The following is a 20,302-nucleotide window of genomic DNA, read 5'->3' as shown; positions in this document are numbered from 1 at the left end:
CTTGAAGTTATTTATAATCATAGGGCGTCGCCTTGCCTCGGCTTATGATCACCTAGGCGTCGCCTAGGTGACTCAAATGAGTGGCTCGCCACGTCTCGCCTCGTCGCCTTAAAAACAGTCCTTGAGTTATGTCGCTATGTGTTTGTTATGTTCAGTGCTGTGCCTAACTAAATTTATTTTGTTTTTTTTAAAAAATGTGCATGTAGGATCCTAGATAATCTTCCAGTTGTGGTACCTAGGCAGACACGGGAAGGAAGCCAAACACCAAGCTTTGAACATGGTTACCGAGTAGGTTACAAGGTGAGCATAACAAATTCATATCTCATAAATTAAACATGAATTGGTTAATATTGGTTACCTTATTTGATTTGAATTTGAATGAAATATTGCCAGCTCAAAGATGACAAGTATTATATCAACAATCACTTGAGTTTTAAAGTGTTGTACCATGAAGACCAAACTTCTCCTGATGCTCGCATTGTTGGCTTCCATGTGATTCCTAGCAGGTATGCCATATTTCATGATCTACAACTTCTCCTTTCATCTGTTTCCGATATTTTGTTCTCTTGCTGCTTACAGTTGATTTCCCACTTCGGTCGGCATATGAACTATGGAGTCATCTATATCTGTAACTCCTTTCTGCTGATTTGTTACAGCATCAAGCATGAATATGGTGCCTGGGATGACAATAATCCCACAGCGCAAACTTGCAATGCTAACATTAAGATTACACCTGGTAGTCACACTCCTCAAGAGGTGGCCCCTGATGCATATGTTGTATTCTCTTATGACGTTACTTTTGAGGTATAATTCATTTCATAAGATTCTCTCACTAAGATTCTTTTTCTCCCAATTTTGATTAATCTTGAATTGACCTTTCTCAGTCCAGTGATATCATATGGGCATCTCGATGGGATGTATACCTTCTTTCCAGTGATAGTCAAATACACTGGTTCTCAATTGTTAACTCATTGATGATCGTCCTATTCCTTTCTGGTATGGTGGCCATGATCATGATGAGAACTCTTTACAAGGACATAGCAAACTATAATCAGCTTGACAACCAGGATGAGGCTCAGGAAGAAACTGGATGGAAGTTAGTGCATGGTGATGTATTCCGGCCTCCTGTTCACTCAGGCCTCCTTTGTGTCTATGTTGGCACTGGTGTTCAGTTCTTTGGGATGACACTTGTAACCATGATGTTTGCTCTTCTTGGATTCTTATCGCCTGCAAACCGTGGAGGACTTATGACTGCTATGGTCCTTTTGTGGGTGTTCATGGGTGTATTGGCAGGATACACCTCATCTCGCCTGTACAAGATGTTCAAAGGCACTGAATGGAAGAAGATCACCCTCAAAACTGCCTTCATGTTTCCTGGTATTATCTTTTCGGTCTTCTTCTTCCTGAATGCACTGATCTGGGGTGAGAAATCATCTGGTGCAGTTCCTTTTGGAACAATGTTCGCATTGTTCCTCCTCTGGTTTGGCATCTCTGTGCCACTGGTCTTTGTTGGAAGTTTCTTGGGATTCAAGCAGCCAGCCATTGAGGACCCAGTGAAGACAAACAAGATTCCCAGGCAAATTCCTGAGCAAGCATGGTACCTGCAGCCAGCTTTTGCAATACTAGCTGGCGGCATATTGCCATTTGGGGCTGTCTTTATTGAGCTCTTCTTCATCCTGACATCTATCTGGCTGAACCAGTTCTACTACATCTTTGGCTTCCTCTTCATAGTCTTTGTCATCCTCATTGTGACATGTGCTGAGATCACAATTGTGCTATGCTACTTCCAGCTGTGCAGTGAGGATTACCACTGGTGGTGGAGGGCATACCTGACTGCAGGCTCGTCAGCACTCTATTTGTTTGCTTATGCTATCTTCTACTTCTTCAATAAGTTGGAGATCACAAAGCTCGTCTCAGGCATCCTGTACTTTGGTTACATGCTGATCATCTCTTATGCCTTCTTTGTGCTGACTGGTACCATTGGCTTCTATGCCTGCTTCTGGTTCGTGAGGAAGATATATGCTTCTGTGAAGATCGACTGATTAAACAACCAGTGTCTAGAGAAACCTTTTTTCTGCTCATAGAGTACCTTCTACCAAGGTTTTGCTGCAATGTCGTGCATGGTGCTGCTGGATTGACATATAAAGGAAACTGGGGTTCTGGATGGGATTCCATGGGTTTTGGTAGAATATGTGTAGCCTGTTAGGAGCAAGAACTGGTGGAAGTTCAAGTGCGATCTAGATACGCGATGTTGTAGTGCAACATGGATTTTGTACGCCTAAAGATGTTCAGTGCTGCATTGTAATATACCTTGATTTGCCCTGCTTGTTCCACATCATGCCCTGTGCGATTGAGCCTTTGACGTGCTTAGGTTCTTCATTAGTTATATTTTCATAGTAATATCTTTTTGATGTCATAAATTTTTCTTTTTTTTTATAATGTTGGTCAAACTTGAGATGCTTTGATTCTCTAAGATTCTTAGAATAACTTATAAATTGAGATGGAGAGAGTATGTTAGGCCTTGTTTAGTTTTCAAAAAATTTCAAGATTCTCCGTCACATCGAATCTTGCGGCATATGCATGGAGTATTAAATTTAGATGAAAACAAAAACTAATTACACAGTTTGTCTGTAAATCGCGAGATGAATCTTTTGACCTTAATTAGTCTATAATTAGACAATATTAGCCACAAACAAACGAAAGTGCTACAGTATCCAAAATCTAAAATTTTTGTCAACTAAACAATTTGCCAACTAAACAAGCTGCAAAAAGAAAAACTTACTATTTGGCTCACGCTATTTTTTTTATAAAAAGCAAAGATTCACAACTTTATTATTTCTCGGGTGGATCGTGAAGGTCATGAACCACTAAAGAGATTATAAACTCTGAGAGAAGATCAACCCAGATATAGAATTGATCCGGGTCCCATGACAGATTATAGCGAGCTAACTTATGTGCACAAACATTAAAAAAAACGTAGAACATAACTTATATAAAAAAAATGAACTGAGTATCTAGAAGAAATTTATTTAGCTTCTCTAAACAGAGTTATCAAAAGAAATGAACTGAGTATCTAGGAGAAATTTATTTAGCTTCTCTAAACAGAGTACCTCAAAGATCATAATCACTACAAGCAACTTTTAAACTGTATCAAACAAGTTACGTCAGATATTATGCAACCTTCATCCAAATACAATTCTTGATTTAGAATAGATTCAGCCAATCTCACTTAGGTTTTAGAAAATGTTATTAACATTTATGATTCTAAATAAATATTTTATAAAAATATATTTAATGATTAATCTAGTCATAGTTATTTAGGATTATTAGTATTAGTATTCTTTATATATTTGGTCAAATTTGAAATTATTTGATTACAGATTTATATAATCTACAATCTACTATATCTAGATAAGAGATCTCCATTTTTCTTTTTTACAATTTCGTGAAGCCACGCCAGTTGGATCTCGCTTCTCTCCATCTTTTGTGAAGGCAGCCGACAGGCCATTTGTTGTATGCGCCTGTTCTAATTCCTGGCGCTGCAACAGTGTGTTTGCGAAGAAGGCGCTGCAACAGTGTGTGTGCGCGCGCGCGCTCTTCTTTGCAAAGAAAATGGTGACACGAGATAAAAGAAAGAGAAGAAAACAGTCACACCAAACGACCCCTATTTATCATCCTCCACAAAGAACTATTGGCCCATTACTGCAGATCAGTCTATTCATCATCCTAAGAGGGACAACATTGATGCGTCGGTCGCACCACCACCACTATCAGCGCACTCCCAATACAGAAACCATCGTAGTTTCTATAGACATTAATTGCAGTGACACCTAAGCATTTTGCTGATGTGGCAATGTAGTTATTGAAGAGAGAGTAAAAATTATAAAAACTCGGTCTAAGTTAGAAACCATGTCTACACAAAATTCAAGACGTGAAGTGATATGATTGACTAAGAATGGAGAGAGAATGAATGTGATTGGATATAAAAATATTCTATAGAAACTATCCATTAGGCCAGTCTCAGTGGAGAGTTTCATGGCGTTGTTTCCAAGACTGCCATGTCATATGAAATAAAATAAAACTTGAATGAAACACCCACTCTCAATGGAGAGTTTCATTTCATAGTTTCATAAACATTTAATTCCAAGACTCATAGGGAGTTGGTAATCGTGCCAAGTTTCATCTAGATGAAACTCATTTCTTCTCTCTCTTCTTAAATACACTGCCATGTCATCAAAATAGCCTATGTGGCAACCTATTTAATACAAATGAAACTCACATGAAACTCCCATTGAGACTGGCCTTAGGACCACAATTTTTATATATAGTGTCTATAAGAATTAACGAGTATAGAAACTATATGTAGTTTTTAGCATTGGGAGTGCCCTCACCGAGTTTCGTTCACTGGTGACGAGCGGTGGATCTAGAATAAAAATTGACCTATGACGGATTCTATATTACTATTTTAGGTAACGAAGCATGGGACAAAGAATTTTCAATCACCAACAAAACTTACTGGTGAATGTGGCACGGACGCCATTGGTGCAGTATGAAGCAGGCACGATCAATTGGTGAGTATCAGAGTGTGGCACCTAGGAAGCGAATTGGTAAGATGGAAAAAAAACCATTCACCGTCTTACAGCTTTCTTTTTCACGTGTACAAAAGTTTCGTAAGCCTAGTTGGGCCACTTGCCAGAAGTTCACGGTGTCAGACACATAGATCAGTGGGAAATTTAGTTCCATTTGAGATGAATAACATAAAACCTCATGGATCTAGGGAGGATGAGAGAGAGAGGTAGTGAACCGTACCTTCGTGTTGGCAAGGAGGATCGTAGTCGTGGCGATGGCGACAACGGACTTCCCGTTGCTGACAGTGTCTCCCTCACAATCGGTCTAGGGTTAGGTAGGGCTGGCGGCACTGTAGTAGTGAACCGCACGATTTGTGCCCCAACACCCCACCTCCTTTTATATGGCACTGTGCAACGGGGGTCCACCAACCAGAGTCGGTTGGACGCCTCCGATCAGAGCGTGATCAAGGGTCTGGCCAAGTGGAGATCAACCTAACATTCTCTCCCTTATCTCAACTTTTACTTTAGCCTTTAACCTTGACTTTACACTTTTCTCTTTACTCATTCCATCACAGATGAGTGCATAGAGCATGTTTCATCATCATGGTCTTTTGCCGATAGAGTTGATAACTACAATACATGTCTCTGCTCTGAAACAATAACTTCAACTTTGGGCCCTTTATTGTCTGGAAATCATAGGCTTTCCCATAAACCCATGTCGACTATGTGTTCTTGAACACATTAGGTGGTAAGCCTTTGGTAAGTGGATTCGTGAGCACTCGCTCAATTCTTCTAATATGATTCCAGACTATCTCCATTACAACGTGTAACTTTGTGTCAATGTGTTTGACAGCACACTTGACCTGTTGTCATAGGAGCGAAAAAACTTAAATGGTCAATGCTGTTGATAACCATTATCAATTCCGGGTATATGTTTTCTTAACTCTTTCGCCTATCTTTTAAGCCTCATAATAAGCTATACTATAGGTATGCATCCGTGATGACACCATAACTGTTTCTTTGGAGCTTTTCCACAATAAAACTCCAATTGCGAGTGTTAGCTACTATGTTGTTTCACTAAACACCTCGCCTAAATTTAAACATTTGTACCCAGAACTATTTGAGAGTACTTGTTCTTTCTTACTCATCATAGGCCTATAAATCCTTGCATCATTGCAAGACATTCTCAACTCTATTCTAGTGATATATATCTGGATTGAACTTTTGTGAAAACATCCCGAATATATAAACTATGTCAGGGTAAGATTTTATCCATACACTCATTAAGCTTCCAACAGCTGAAGCCCATTGGACGTTCATCTGTTCTTTCTTACATTGATTCTTAGAACACTAAAGTTCTCAAAACTCATACCCTTGACCATAGGATCAAGCATACGTTTACATATATGCATGCTATATTCTTTAGAATCTCTTCTTAGCATGCATTTGCAACATCTTTAATACCCCTTTTCTTTTATCTCGGCAAGTTCCAGTTTCTAGAATGGAAAACACTTTAGCGAGATTATACTTATCGAAACTTGAGGACAATAACTTCTTCTTTACTATAGACCAGCATCACTACCAATAAGTAAGATGTCGTCCACATATAGGATCAGGAAAATCGGTTTTCCATTCCTAGACTTTGCATAAATGCTATTGTCCTTCTCATTATCTTTAAAAACCCAAACATTTAATTGATCTTTTAACTTTAAATACTATTGTCTAGAGCTCTGCTCTAGATTATAAATAGATTACTTTAGGTGACATCCCTTATGTTCTTTACATCCATGACAAAACTAATCGTTTGTGCCATGTATGTTTTTCTTAAAAATCCCTATTAAGGAATGCCGTCTTGTAACACCCAAAAAATTGATTTCGGATTAATAGGATTTAATTTGATTTAATTAAGTATTTTTGTGAGCATTTAAAGTTAGCACTTAAATAATTTTGTGGAAAATAAAATTTATCATAAGTTTTAGAAACATGTTTTTCGCATTCATGTTGGAGCACATTTTATTCTATGCTTGTTTTTGGTGAGAATTTACTTTTGCATTCAAAACCCTCTTTGGAAAAGGCTTTGGAAAAAATAATTTGGAAAGAAAAAAAAGAGAAAGCTCCTGGATTCCAGGCTGAGGCCCAGCTCCCCTCACCCCCCCCGGCCTGCTCCTTTTCTTTTCCCCTGCGCGCGGCCCAGGAAACCTCCCGAGGCCCAGCAACCCCGCGGCCCGCGTCCCTCCCCTCTTTTCTCTCTTTGCACCGCTGACAACCGGGGCCCGCATGGCAGTGCCCACTCCTTCCCCTACCTCCTGCCGTGGCCGGGTAGGAATAGGTTGGAAGCAACCGATCCCGAGCCAACTCCCAAATCCCGAAGATTCCGGGATTTCTTGCTCCTTTGCGCCCTATAAGACCCCCAAGCATCGCAGCGAACTCTCCTTTGCATCTATTTAGTGAAACCAAGCCCTAAACCGTGTGTTTCGGATCTCGTCGGAAAAATTTCCGCCGCCGCGCGTGGCCACACCTCTCCCTTGCTCCTCGGCCCGAGCAACGACCCCAGACGTGTTCGCGGTGAGTTTCTCCGTCTCCCGGTGCTTTTCCTTCAAGCAGCGGCGCTCGGAATCGGCCAGCCAGTGAGCTCCGGCGAGCTCGGCCTCCCCGGCCATGGCGCCACCGCGCCGGAGGCCAGAGAGCCGGCCGGCCCGCCGCTTGGGAACCTCTGGAGTAATCTCGGCCGTCGGATCGTTCACGGACGGTCGAGATTAGAAGATACCCTTTCGCTGCGAGAATTGCTAAAGAGCCCCTGGGGTTTTCCCTTATCAACCCGCGGTCCTTGGCGTATTCCACTGAATACGTTTTCTCAACTTACAAGCGTATTTTTGTCGGTTTAAAAGAAAAATACGTTTTCTGCTAATTACAAGTTTGCCACTGGTTTTAAAATGCTTATATCATGCTCATTTCAAATCTGTTTTTGTCCATTCAAATTTCATTAGATTCGTTTTATCGAGCTCTACATGTTAGAAGTATTAGTTTAATGTTTTAAAACTTTTTAATTCTGCAGTAGCATTTAATTAATTATTTCTCTATAGAAAATCTTAGAAAATTCATATCTTCCACGTTTTAATTCCGATTTTCGTGAACTTTACGTTTGTGTGATCGTAGCGCTGCGTAGAATATTTTGATAAACTTTTATATTTGTTTTACTACTGTTTGGTGTATTGTTCTAATTATAGCTTGTTTGCTTTGTGTATGATTGTCTACATTGGATTGCGTGTTGTTGATTGATGTTTGGGAATAGACGGTGAGCCGTACGTTGGTGACCAAGACCAAGCTTTTGAGGACCAGCAGGCTCAGGAGAGCTTTGACCAAGGCAAGTATAACTCGGGATCATCCTTGTTACCTATTCACTTATAACTACACATATATATCATATGCATGCTTTCACCTTGTCGTCCTTAGCAAAATCATAGATGATTGTTACCTGTATTCCTTGCTACCTACTTGATATGCATTTGGTGTAGATGTGCTAGTGCTTGATATAATCCATGATCTTGTAAGATGATTAATAGCTATGCAATGAACGTTATAAGATGACAAATAACTATATGAGATCTTGTCTGTAAGTGATCACCGGGACAACAGTGCAACCATGAGGGGTATAATGGCTCTGGCTTTAGCTCAGTATGGAGACCTTTTCTAGCTTGTTAGCGGTTACCCGAAAGGGCGCTAGAGGGGCTGAACCGACACGGGTATAGTGCGAGCCCCTATCCCTATGTGTATAGGCTGCGCGTCATTGTGCCTCTCGAAAGGGGGTATCTATATGTGCTCGCAAAGGAAACCTTGCGGCCCTAACATGTTAGACGAACTTTCGAAAGGCTTCATAGTGATCTCTGCCGACCTCTCTAGGAAGGGGGTTAAGAGACTAGCTACCTCGGGCGAAAGGGTAAATCATGACTCATGGGTAAAGATGTACAACCTCTGCAGAGTGTAAAACTGGTATACTAGCCGTGCTCACGGTTATGAGCGGCCTTGGGGGTTCTTGCTGCGCCGACGATGAGCTTATTAAGTTGTTTTGTTCATTTGATTATCATTTATGCTATGAATTAATTATGCTTACACTTGATCATGGGATTAATGGATTATTTATGCTACCTTGACAATTGTTATTTAATTATGAACATGCTATCTACCATTAAAAGCTAAATGCAGTCAAACCAGTGTCAGCTATTTGAGCCTCATCAACCCCTGGTTATACTTGTTGAGTACGATATGTGCTCACTCTTGCAATTTCCCAACACCTCAGGATATGATAATGAAGATGACTGGAATGAGGACTACCGTTATGAGTACTAGGTTTGGAGTCAACCAGTCAACAGTGTCCCTGTGTGGAGCTTTCGTCGAGAGCGTTGTTTACTTTATGCTATCATTTTTGTGTAAGACTATGTGATTTATTATGTTCCGCTATGTAATAAACATTGCAATGGTACAATTGAGATTTGTCTACTTATGTGTGCGACTATTCCTAGGGCACATATGAGTCATTTATGCATCCTATTTTGTTCTTAGAATATGGGTGTGACAAATTGGTATCAAAGCTTTGTTGACTGTCGGACGCAAGCCTAGTTAAATATTGGTCGTCTTAAGGATTTGAAATTGCCATAAAATCCTTGTTCTATAGACCTTGATATTTTTCTCTATACTAAATCTTCTTCATTTTTATTCATCTTCACCTTGTTGCTTATTTTAAAGACTTGTCCTCATCCCTCACTCCTTGTTTAATATGCTATTAGAACTTTTTCTCATCACCTTCTGGCGTCTTTGAAATAGGAGTTATAGGATCTTTGCCCTTAATAGGAAGAGAACGATAGTACCGCAAGTTGAGTTAATGCTTGAAGTGTGAACCTTTGATGCTTGGTTTGGTTTGTTATTATGCCTATGCTTGATTTGGATCTTTGTAATGAGTGTAATGATCTTGTGGATTTTCTTTACAATTTCATTTAGTCTATAGGCCTAAGGCATAAGGATTAATGAACTAAATAGTTGGGTTTGGTTAAAATCCTGTTTCTATCTCTTGCTGTTTTCTGGAGCAGTCTGCAGTAATTCTGGTGTATCTCAAAATCTGTTCATGCAATGTTCATCAAATTTTTCTGGGAACAAGTAGACTCTCATATCTTTCAAATTCCTTAAGAATGACAATATTATCGGTTATGAGCTGGGAGATATGACTGTTCAAAGTTGAGGTTTCTGCGCAGTCTGGAATTCTGGAACAGTTTTGGTTGTACCCAGTTTTTGATTAACCTCACGTTGGAATCTGGTAATATGATCTAAATGAAAGTTGTAGACAATTTCTTTATCTTTCCAACGGCGTACATCATGCATCCTTTTGAATTCTGGAACTCGAGATATGACTGATATTCTGATCTGCTGATGTTGGATGTTACCCAGAAAATTTCAGATTCCGTTAACTCTTGTAATTGTCATGTTGGACATTACTAAGATGTGTTTATATACCTTGGAATGCAGATGGCAGCAAGGGGAAGAGGCAGAGGCAGAGGCCGTGGCAATGGCAATGGCAATGGTGGCAATGCCCCAATCACTGTGGAGGAACTCATGCAAACCCAAAATGAGATGATGCACGTCTTCATGCAGCACCTACAGCAGCAACCTCCACCAACACCACCACCAGTTCATGTGAGAGACAAGCATGGTGAATTTATGAAGGGAAGACCTCCGGTATTTACACACTCAGCTGATCCCATGGAGGCAGATGATTGGCTTCGTGCTGTAGAGAGACAACTGAACATAGCCCAGTGCAATGATATGGAAAAAGTGTTGTATGCTTCTGGACAACTTCAAGGAGCAGCTCAGACCTGGTGGGAGTCATATCAAGCTGCTCGTCCTAACAATGCTCCTCCTGTCACTTGGTTAGAGTTTTGCAGAGACTTTAGAGCACGACATATCAATGAAGGAATGATGGAGGTCAAGCAGGAAGAATTTAGATCTCTCAGGATGGGTTCTATGTCTGTGGCTGAGTATCATGACATGTTTGAGCAGTTGGCTCGCTATGCCCCAAACGAAGTTAGAGAAGATGCTGACAAACAACGTCTCTTCATGAAAGGTCTTTACTATGAACTTAGGTTGCAACTAGCTAGAAACACATATCCTACCTTTCAGGCACTGGTGAACCGTGCTATTGTGTTGGATAACATGCGAAAAGGCCAGGACAAGAAGACAAGAAGAGAAGGATGTTAGCCCAAGGTTCTGGAGGCAACAACCGCCAACGTTTCAATTCTCAGCAGAGCAATCAACAGAGGTTCCAGGGACCAGTTGGTCAATGGGATCGCAACCAACAACCTCAGCGTAATCCTAATCAACAGCAGAGTGGTCAGCAGATTCACCGCTCACGAAATTCAAATGCTACCTCTATGAAGAGAAGTGCCCCCAATACCCCTACTAGGTGTTTTCGCTGTGGAAAAGAAGGACATATGTCATATGATTGCCCGGAGAGATTTAACCAGCAGAACAACAATCAGAAGTCTAATTCTCATGGAGCAAAGGTGAACCATGTGGCTGCAAAGACAGTACAAGAGGGACCAGAAATCATGATGGGTACGTTCAGTATCAACTCCATCCCCGCTACAGTTTTATTTGATTCTGGAGCTTCGCATACATTCATATCACAAGCATTTGTTAGAGCTCATAGCATTCCACTAGTAGCCATGAAAACTCATATGCTAGTAAACTCACCGGGAGGGACTATACCAGTTTCATATTGTTGCCCCTCAGCAAGTCTTTCTTTAAGGGGGGTAGATTTTCCGGTTAGTCCCATGGTTATGAGAACCTCAGGCATAGATGTGATATTGGGTTTGGATTGGATGAAGAAATATGCTACGGAAATTAAGTGCAAAGAGAAAGTAGTAGTTGTGACAACACCAAAGGGAGAGAGAATAAGTGTTGACGTAGCAGTACAGGCTCCACCCACAGCTACAGTGAACCAGCTGGATGATGATATTGATTTTCCGGATCGTGCATTGAATAAATTTCCAGGTGATTTCTCAAAAAAGCTATCAGGTATGCTACTTGATTAGAGACATGAATTTGCTAGTACAATGGAATAGGTATTGAGAGACACAAGCAACTTGGGAAAGAGAGAATGAATGGAGAGAGTCATAACCACAGTGGTTTGTTTATACACTGTCAATCTCGAGGACGAGATTATTTTAAGGGGGGTAGAATTTGTAACACCCAAAAAATTGATTTCGGATTAATAGGATTTAATTTGATTTAATTAAGTATTTTTGTGAGCATTTAAAGTTAGCACTTAAATAATTTTGTGGAAAATAAAATTTATCATAAGTTTTAGAAACATGTTTTTCGTATTCATGTTGGAGCACATTTTATTCTATGCTTGTTTTTGGTGAGAATTTACTTTTGCATTCAAAACCCTCACCCCCCCGGCCTGCTCCTTTTCTTTTCCCCTGCGCGCGGCCCAGGAAACCTCTCGAGGCCCAGCAACCCCGCGGCCCGCGTCCCTCCCCTCTTTTCTCTCTTTGCACCGCTGACAACCGGGGCCCGCATGGCAGTGCCCACTCCTTCCCCTACCTCCTGCCGTGGCCGGGTAGGAATAGGTTGGAAGCAACCGATCCCGAGCCAACTCCCAAATCCCGAAGATTCCGGGATTTCTTGCTCCTTTGCGCCCTATAAGACCCCCAAGCACCGCAGCGAACTCTCCTTTGCATCTATTTAGTGAAACCAAGCCATAAACCGTGTGTTTCGGATCTCGTCGGAAAAATTTCCGCCGCCGCGCGTGGCCACACCTCTCCCTTGCTCCTCGGCCCGAGCAACGACCCCAGACGTGTTCGTGGTGAGTTTCTCCGTCTCCTGGTGCTTTTCCTTCAAGCAGCGGCGCTCGAAATCGGCCAGGCAGCGAGCTCCGACTCCCTGGCCATGGCGCCACCGCGCCGGAGGCCAGAGAGCCGGCCGGCCCGCCGCCTGGGAACCTCTGGAGTAATCTCGGCCGTCGGATCGTTCACGGACGGTCGAGATTAGAAGATACCCTTTCGCTGCGAGAATTGCTAAAGAGCCCCTGGGGTTTTCCCTTATCAACCCGCGGTCCTTGGCGTATTCCACTAAATACGTTTTCTCAACTTAAAAGCGTATTTTTGTCGGTTTAAAAGAAAAATACGTTTTCTGCTAATTACAAGTTTGCCACTGGTTTTAAAATGCTTATATCATGCTCATTTCAAATCTGTTTTTGTCCATTCAAATTTCGTTAGATTCATTTTCTCGAGCTCTACATGTTAGAAGTATTAGTTTACTGTTTTGGAACTTTTTAATTCTGCAGTAGCATTTAATTAATTATTTCTCTATAGAAAATCTTAGAAAATTCATATCTTCCACGTTTTAATTCCGATTTTCGTGAACTTTACGTTTGTGTGATCGTAGCGCTGCGTAGAATATTTTGATAAACTTTTATATTTGTTTTACTACTGTTTGGTGTATTGTTCTAATTATAGCTTGTTTGCTTTGTGTATGATTGTCTACATTGGATTGCGTGTTGTTGATTGATGTTTGGGAATAGACGGTGAGCCGTACGTTGGTGACCAAGACCAAGCTTTTGAGGACCAGCAGACTCAGGAGAGCTTTGACCAAGGCAAGTATAACTTGGGATCATCTTTGTTACCTATTCACTTATAACTACACATATATATCATATGCATGCTTTCACCTTGTCGACCTTAGCAAAATCATAGATGATTGTTACCTGTATTCCTTGCTACCTACTTGATATGCATTTGGTGTAGATGTGCTAGTGCTTGATTTAATCCATGATCTTGTAAGATGATTAATAGCTATGCAATGAACGTTATAAGATGACAAATAACTATATGAGATCTTGTCTGTAAGTGATCACTGGGACAACAGTGCAACCATGAGGGGTATAATGGCTCTGGCTTTAGCTCAGTATGGAGACCTTTTCTAGCTTGTTAGCGGTTACCCGAAAGGGCGCTAGAGGGGCTGAACCGACACGGGTATAGTGCGAGCCACTGTCCCTATGTGTATAGGCTGCGCGTCATTGTGCCTCTCAAAAGGGGGTATCTATATGTGCTCGCAAAGGAAACCTTGCGGCCCTAACATGTTAGACGAACTTTCGAAAGGCTTCATAGTGATCCCTGCCGACCTCCCTAGGAAGGGGGTTAAGAGACTAGCTACCTCGGGCGAAAGGGTAAATCATGACTCATGGGTAAAGATGTACAACCTCTGCAGAGTGTAAAATTGGTATACTAGCCGTGCTCACGGTTATGAGCGGCCTTGGGGGTTCTTGCTGCGCCGACGATGAGCTTATTAAGTTGTTTTGTTCATTTGATTATCGTTTATGCTATGAATTAATTATGCTTACACTTGATCATGGGATTAATGGATTATTTATGCTACCTTGACAATTGTTATTTAATTATGAACATGCTATCTACCATTAAAAGCTAAATGCAGTCAAACCAGTGTTAGCTATTTGAGCCTCATCAACCCCTGGTTATACTTGTTGAGTACGATATGTGCTCACTCTTGCAATTTCCCAACACCTCAGGATATGATAATGAAGATGACTGGAATGAGGACTACCGTTATGAGTACTAGGTTTGGAGTCAACCAGTCAATAGTGTCCCTGTGTGGAGCTTCCGTCGAGAGCGTCATTTACTTTATGCTATCATTTTTGTGTAAGACTATATGATTTATTATGTTCCTCTATGTAATAAACACTGCAATGGTACAATTGAGATTTGTCTACTTATGTGTGCGACTATTCCTGGGGCACATATGAGTCATTTATGCATCCAATTTCATTCTTAGAATATGGGTGTGACACGTCTTTACATTCATCTATGGTAACTTTGAATCCTAGTGTGCCACTAACACTCATTATAATCTGTTCATTCCTTTTACCATAAGTCATGCTATATGTTTCTATATTCCCTTTGGAGTCACACTTTATCTTGTAGACCCATTAAGCCTACTGTTTTGGCTCCATTAGAAACTTCTTCTAAGTCCCAAACACCGTTGGTACTCATCTCTTTCATCTCATCCTCCATAGCTTTTTGCTATTTGGATGAGTTAGTGCTTCTCATGACTTATTCAAATGAGATGGGATCATTCTCTATTTGAGTTTCTTTACTAGCGTATACTTTATAGTCAATACTGACTTTTCTAACGGGCACTTCTTTCATGTGGGACTTTTTTTGCTCTTTCATTGCCAAGAGGCAATTGATTCTATAGGCTCCTGTATCACAAGATCCTTGTTTACATTGTACATATTTCAAGAGCCAACAACAGGTGTTGTACAAGTCATACAACATCAACATGGTATTAAACAATTTATCGATCTTGAATCATTGGAGTGAGCACATAGTCTCACTTCTCTTCAAGTCTTAGATCTATACATACCATGCTCCCCCAAATTACACCATCTTGAGCTTTCTTATTTGGGTTTAATCTGTTGAAACTTCATATGGTCACTTTAAGCACCATCTTTGTACTTTGTCTACTTAGGGGTATCGTTATTATGACCGGTGTACTCCCTCAACGATCATATTCATCATTTATAGATCACTTTTATCACTTTTACCCTCAATGCATACCATACATTAGGGAATAGGGAGTATCTTTCAAGAGTATCTTTCAATCCTCCCCCTCGAAATGTGGCATGAACTTTATTGCCATAATTTCGAAACCAACGGTTACTCTTGAGAATGAGGAAACTTTGAATGCTTATTCTTCACATGATTCTATCATGTAAAATTGAGTTATTTCTTAAATCTTTTTGGGAGTACACTTTCCTCATTTCACTTCAAGAACTCAACAGAGTCCTTAAGTACTTTTGCAAGTCATACTTGCATGTCATTCTTATTTTTTTGTTCATATGTAACTTTCTTTTTTCCGTGATGCAGGATGAGTACTATGCCAAAACTTCTCCCACCATACGGGATAATTCCCTATTAGGGACATAAATGGCAGAACTGGCTTTCATCATTTTCAATCATCAAATTCAGAAACAAATCCAAAAACTCTTTAACACACATGTTTAATCCTTTTGTTCAAAGTTAAACATGCATATAACTTTTACAACTCTCATCAGTGAAACTGAAGGCAAACCTCTTTTACATAGAGGGTACATAAAAGTTAAACTAAACTTTTATTGCTCTATCTTCTTTCTTGGACCAATATCCCTGAATTCCTTTCTTTTCAAGCCATTCTTTAAAGAGAACACCATCCCTTATGTAATGGCCTTCTTTCATGCAAACTTGCACTTTTCACCTTCTGAGTCACGAGTACCCAATTCTTTCCCTTGCTACCTTCAAGGATGAAAACATGGATATCCTTTTCTGAAATATATTCAACAATGATCAATAATAATGAGCATGAAAATAACCCTACATTGGTCTAGTTAAAGACATGCACATTAAACTTTTAAATCTTTCTTTTGTATTCTAAATCACCTTTGAACAGAAACAGAATAGGTCATTATTCTTCTACATCAATTCTAAATCACCTTTCGATAGAAATATAATTAATGCATATAACTCATAAACAATGTCATGATTCTTCTACATCAATTCTAAATCACCTTTGGGTAGAAATAGAATTAATGCATATAACTCATAAACAATGTCATGACATTGCTATTTGACAACTTTGCTTAGAAAAGGACAATATCATACTTTACTGAATTCTGTTGACTTATTTTCAAATTAAATTCTATCAATGGTTCGAATTTAATTAAAAGATAATCATCATCTATCTTTACAACGGAAACGTGAAAATACTATTTTCTATTTTCAGGAACATTTTTAGATCTTTACCCATTCTCTAACAAATTGGTCACTTTGGTGCAAAATTATTCAAGATTTAAACTTTAAACATAAACTTATAATTTTGTTATCATCAACTTTAGTTAGAAAATAATAATATTATAATTTATTGAATATATGTATCTCCAAATTAAATTATAACATACAGTTAATTCTTTTACACTAATTCTACATCACCTTTGGGCAGAAATAGAGTTAATGCACAACAAAAAAACCATAATAATAACATAATATTGCTATTAATCAACTTTGGTCAGAATAATAATAATATTGTAATAATTTATAATTTTATCTATTTTTCTAAATTAAACTCTCCCTTTGGTTCGAATTTAACAATAAAAAGTAAATAAATAACTGTAAGTATGCAGCGGAAACTTTAAAAACTTTTAATTCCATTTTCCTAAAACTGTTTAAATACTTTACTATTCTCAGAAAATAGCATCAAAATCTATGCAAAATCATTTAAATATTGCATGAAAACTGTTTGTGGAAAAAGAAAAAACAAAACAGTGAGCAAACTGTGTTTTCGGCCATGTCGGCCCAGTTCGCTCACTCGGCTCACGGCCGATCCGCGGTCGCGCACGCGCCAGCCCAGCAGCCATTAGCAACATCAATAGCGGCCCAGCCCGCGCAGCCTTTTTTTTGTTTCTTTATTATCGGCCCAACCATTAGGAGCCGGCTGAAAGGTCCTAATATGGCTAGAGGGGAGGTGAATAGCCTGTTTAAAAATTCTACAAACTCACTAAAGCAAGAGGTTAGTAAATAACAAAGCGAAACTTTTCACTAGGACACCGCAAGAACCGACCCACAAGTGAGGTAACTCAATGACACGAGCAATCCACTAGAGTTACCTTTCGGCTCTCCGCCAGGGAAAGTACAAGACCCCTCACAATCACCGGGAGATGGCCACGAACAATCACCAACTCGTGCCAAAGCTCCTCCGCTGCTCCAAGCCGTCTAGGTGGCGGCAACCACCAAGACTAACAAGAAAACCGCAACCAAATCGATCTCCAAGTGCCACTAAATGCAATCACTCAAGCAAATGCACTTGGAATCACTCCCAATCTCACAAAGATGAATAATCTATGAAGGAGATGAGTGGGAAGTGTTTGCTTAGGCTCACAAGGATGTCAAGTATGTTAGAATGCTAAGGGTATGAGCCTCAAGCCGGCCAACACATATTTATAAGCCCCTCAAACAAATAGAGCCGTTGGCTCTTTCACTGGGCAAAACATGGGGTCACCGGACGCTCAACAGGAGGCACTGGACGCTCAACCCCTACGTCCGGTGCTCCAGAAACGGCCACGTGTCGCCTTTTGAATCTCACGCGTCGGAGTCTAACGGTAACCTGCAAAGCACCGGACACGGTCAAGTTGGCACCGGACGCGTCCGATGCACACCGATCTTAAACACAGAGAGGTCTGTAAACGCGCGAGGTCACCGGACGCTGAGCACCGGACCGTCCGGTGCTCACTGGTCTTAAATATAGGGAAGATCACAAACTCGCAGGGTCACTGGACGTGAGCCATCAGACGCACCCTGAGCGTCCGGTGCTCTCAGTTAGGTTTACCCTTAGTAGTCAGATAGCACCGGACGCACGGACACGAGTTACCCTATGTCCGGTGCTCATCTTCCGGTGCTTAACCCTAGCCAAGTCAAGCACCATAGCACACCAGATGCGTAGGCTCAGCGTCCAGTGCTTCCGCGGCCAGCGTCCGACGAGAAACACTCCTGCGACTTCTCCAAAATTTCCCACCGGCGCAATAGAAAATATGCACTTCATTTTCTCAAAAAGCGTCGAATCCCGCCTCGCAAGCTCGTTGGGAGGGAGAGAGGAACCCATCCTCTCTCTACCCTTCAAACTCCACCTCCTTCTCAAAGTGTGCCAACACCACAATGTGTAAACCAACATGTGCATGTGTGTTAGCATTTTCACAATCATTTTCTTCAAAGGAGTTAAGTTAGCTCACTAGGTTCTAAATGCATGCACATGAACAATGACACCTAGTGGCACTTGATAATCGCTTAGCCAAAGAATTCCCCTCTTTATAGTACGGCTATCTATCCTAAATGTGATCACACCCTCTATGGTGTCTTGATCACCAAAACCAAAACCCTAAGCAATACCTTTGCCTTGATCTCCATAGGGTTTTGTTTTTCTCTTTTTTCTTTTCCAAGTTGAGCACTTGATCATCTTGTGGTCATCACCATCATCACCATGATCATCACTTGCTCCATCACTTGGCATGTACCAACCTCATTAAGTCTGCACACACTTAGTATAGAGGTTAGTACTAGGGTTTCATCAATTATCCAAAACCAAACTAGGGCTTTCACCGACCCAATGGAAAAAACTGTCCACCTGAGCACCCGCGGCGGCCGTTTCCCATGCCGTGGCCACAACCTAGGCCTGGGCCAGAATTTCGGCCTCCCTCTTAGGCCAAATTTGACCCGTACAATGGCTGACCGATCTAAGCCGTTCATTTTGATCTGATGGCTGACCTTTCATTTCGGAGGAATAAAACCTGGCAGCCACTCAGTAACCCTAACCTTAAAACCCGTTTCCCTCTAGCCTCTCTCTTACCAGCCAACGACGGCTAGGTGCCGTGGAAACCATGGTGGGTGGTGGCCACCAGCGCTGGTGACATGGAGCACCACTAGACAGATCCGGCTGATGCTTTTCTCCTTTTCTCCTTTCTCTGTTTTCCTCTCCCTCCCTTTCTCTTTGCCACCGAGTAAGACACAATGACTATCTACCCATGGCGGCTAGAGGAGGAAGAGATGGCGGCGCCGCCACGGGCTCTCTCGTCGGCGTGCGCGCTCCCCACTAGGTGAGCGCGCTGCCGTCGAGTGGCTCCACGTTGGTGCCCACGCTCCCGAAATAGCAGCCACGCCTCGGAGTGGACTACTCAGCTGGTGCTCTTGTCATTGTTTGATGGATTTTTGGTTATATTAAAATCCATACGTTACCTGTAGAAGGGTGTAGGCGGAATTTCTGGTGTCCAAACAGTCACGCACCCGACCATGAAGGCGACCGGTAGCACAGCCGGGATGGCCAGGTCCCACGTAGGAAGCCTCTTCTCCATCCCCTTTCTCTTTCTGTCTGTGGTAGGGTTCGGGTTTCTTTTGCGACTCGAAATGAATTCGGTTATTCTTTTCTTTCTATTCCCTACTAGGGTTTGACAGATCCACAGCGGATCTTGTCCATTTTCTTCTTTACTTTTCCACGCTTGGGATTGATGGATCCGCATTGGATCTCATTCTTTTCTTTTCCCAAGCTTGATCTACTCACTAGATAGACAAAACTCAGCTCTGATACCATTGTCAAACACTTTAGTGAATCGTACCTTCATGTTGGCAGGGAGGATCATAGTCGTGGCGATGGCGGCAACGGACTTGCCGTTGTTGGCAGTGCCTCCCTCGCAATCGATCTAGGGTTAGATAGGGCTGCTGGTACTGTAGCAGTGAACCTCACGATTTGTGCCCCAACACCCCACCTCCTTTTATGTGGCACTATGCATCGGGGGCCCACCAACCGGAGTCGGTTGGCCGATCAGGGCGTGATCAAGGGTCTGGCCAAGTTTTTGGACTTGGCCAGTGGAGATCAACCTAACACACGACACTATGTTCCAATTGTTGATTTTCAGCCTATCCCCTTATAAGTTCACGAGCTTTCTTTGATCAGGTTTATTTTTAGGCCTTGTATTTGATAAATATTGTCCAATCATGGAATAATTAGGTTCAAAAGATTCATCTCGCAAATTACTGATAAACTGTGCAATTAGTTATTTCTTTTATCTATATTAATGTTACATGCATGTGCCGTAAGATTTGATGTGACGGAGAATTTAAAAAAATTTGCATTTTTTTTTGGAA

At 41.3% G+C, this 20,302-nt stretch overlaps 1 protein-coding gene across 1 annotated transcript in view; it reads left to right on the top strand.

Annotated features, from left to right (window-relative positions):
* The window catches only part of LOC8063897 (transmembrane 9 superfamily member 7), a 4,416-nt gene extending 2,037 nt beyond the window's left edge, over positions 1-2,379 (top strand). Inside the window, exons 4-7 of the mRNA XM_002438550.2 lie at positions 207-300; positions 394-506; positions 657-804; positions 885-2,379. Coding sequence (XP_002438595.1) covers positions 207-300; positions 394-506; positions 657-804; positions 885-2,042 — 1,513 coding nt within the window. The 3' untranslated portion in view covers positions 2,043-2,379. The remainder of the gene's footprint in view (positions 1-206; positions 301-393; positions 507-656; positions 805-884) is intronic.

The sequence above is a fragment of the Sorghum bicolor genome, chromosome 10 (assembly GCF_000003195.3).
Source record: "Sorghum bicolor cultivar BTx623 chromosome 10, Sorghum_bicolor_NCBIv3, whole genome shotgun sequence".
In the NCBI taxonomy this organism is placed as follows: domain Eukaryota; kingdom Viridiplantae; phylum Streptophyta; class Magnoliopsida; order Poales; family Poaceae; genus Sorghum; species Sorghum bicolor.
Note: the sequence above shows the minus strand (reverse complement) of the source record. Positions and strands in the feature narration are given on the sequence as shown.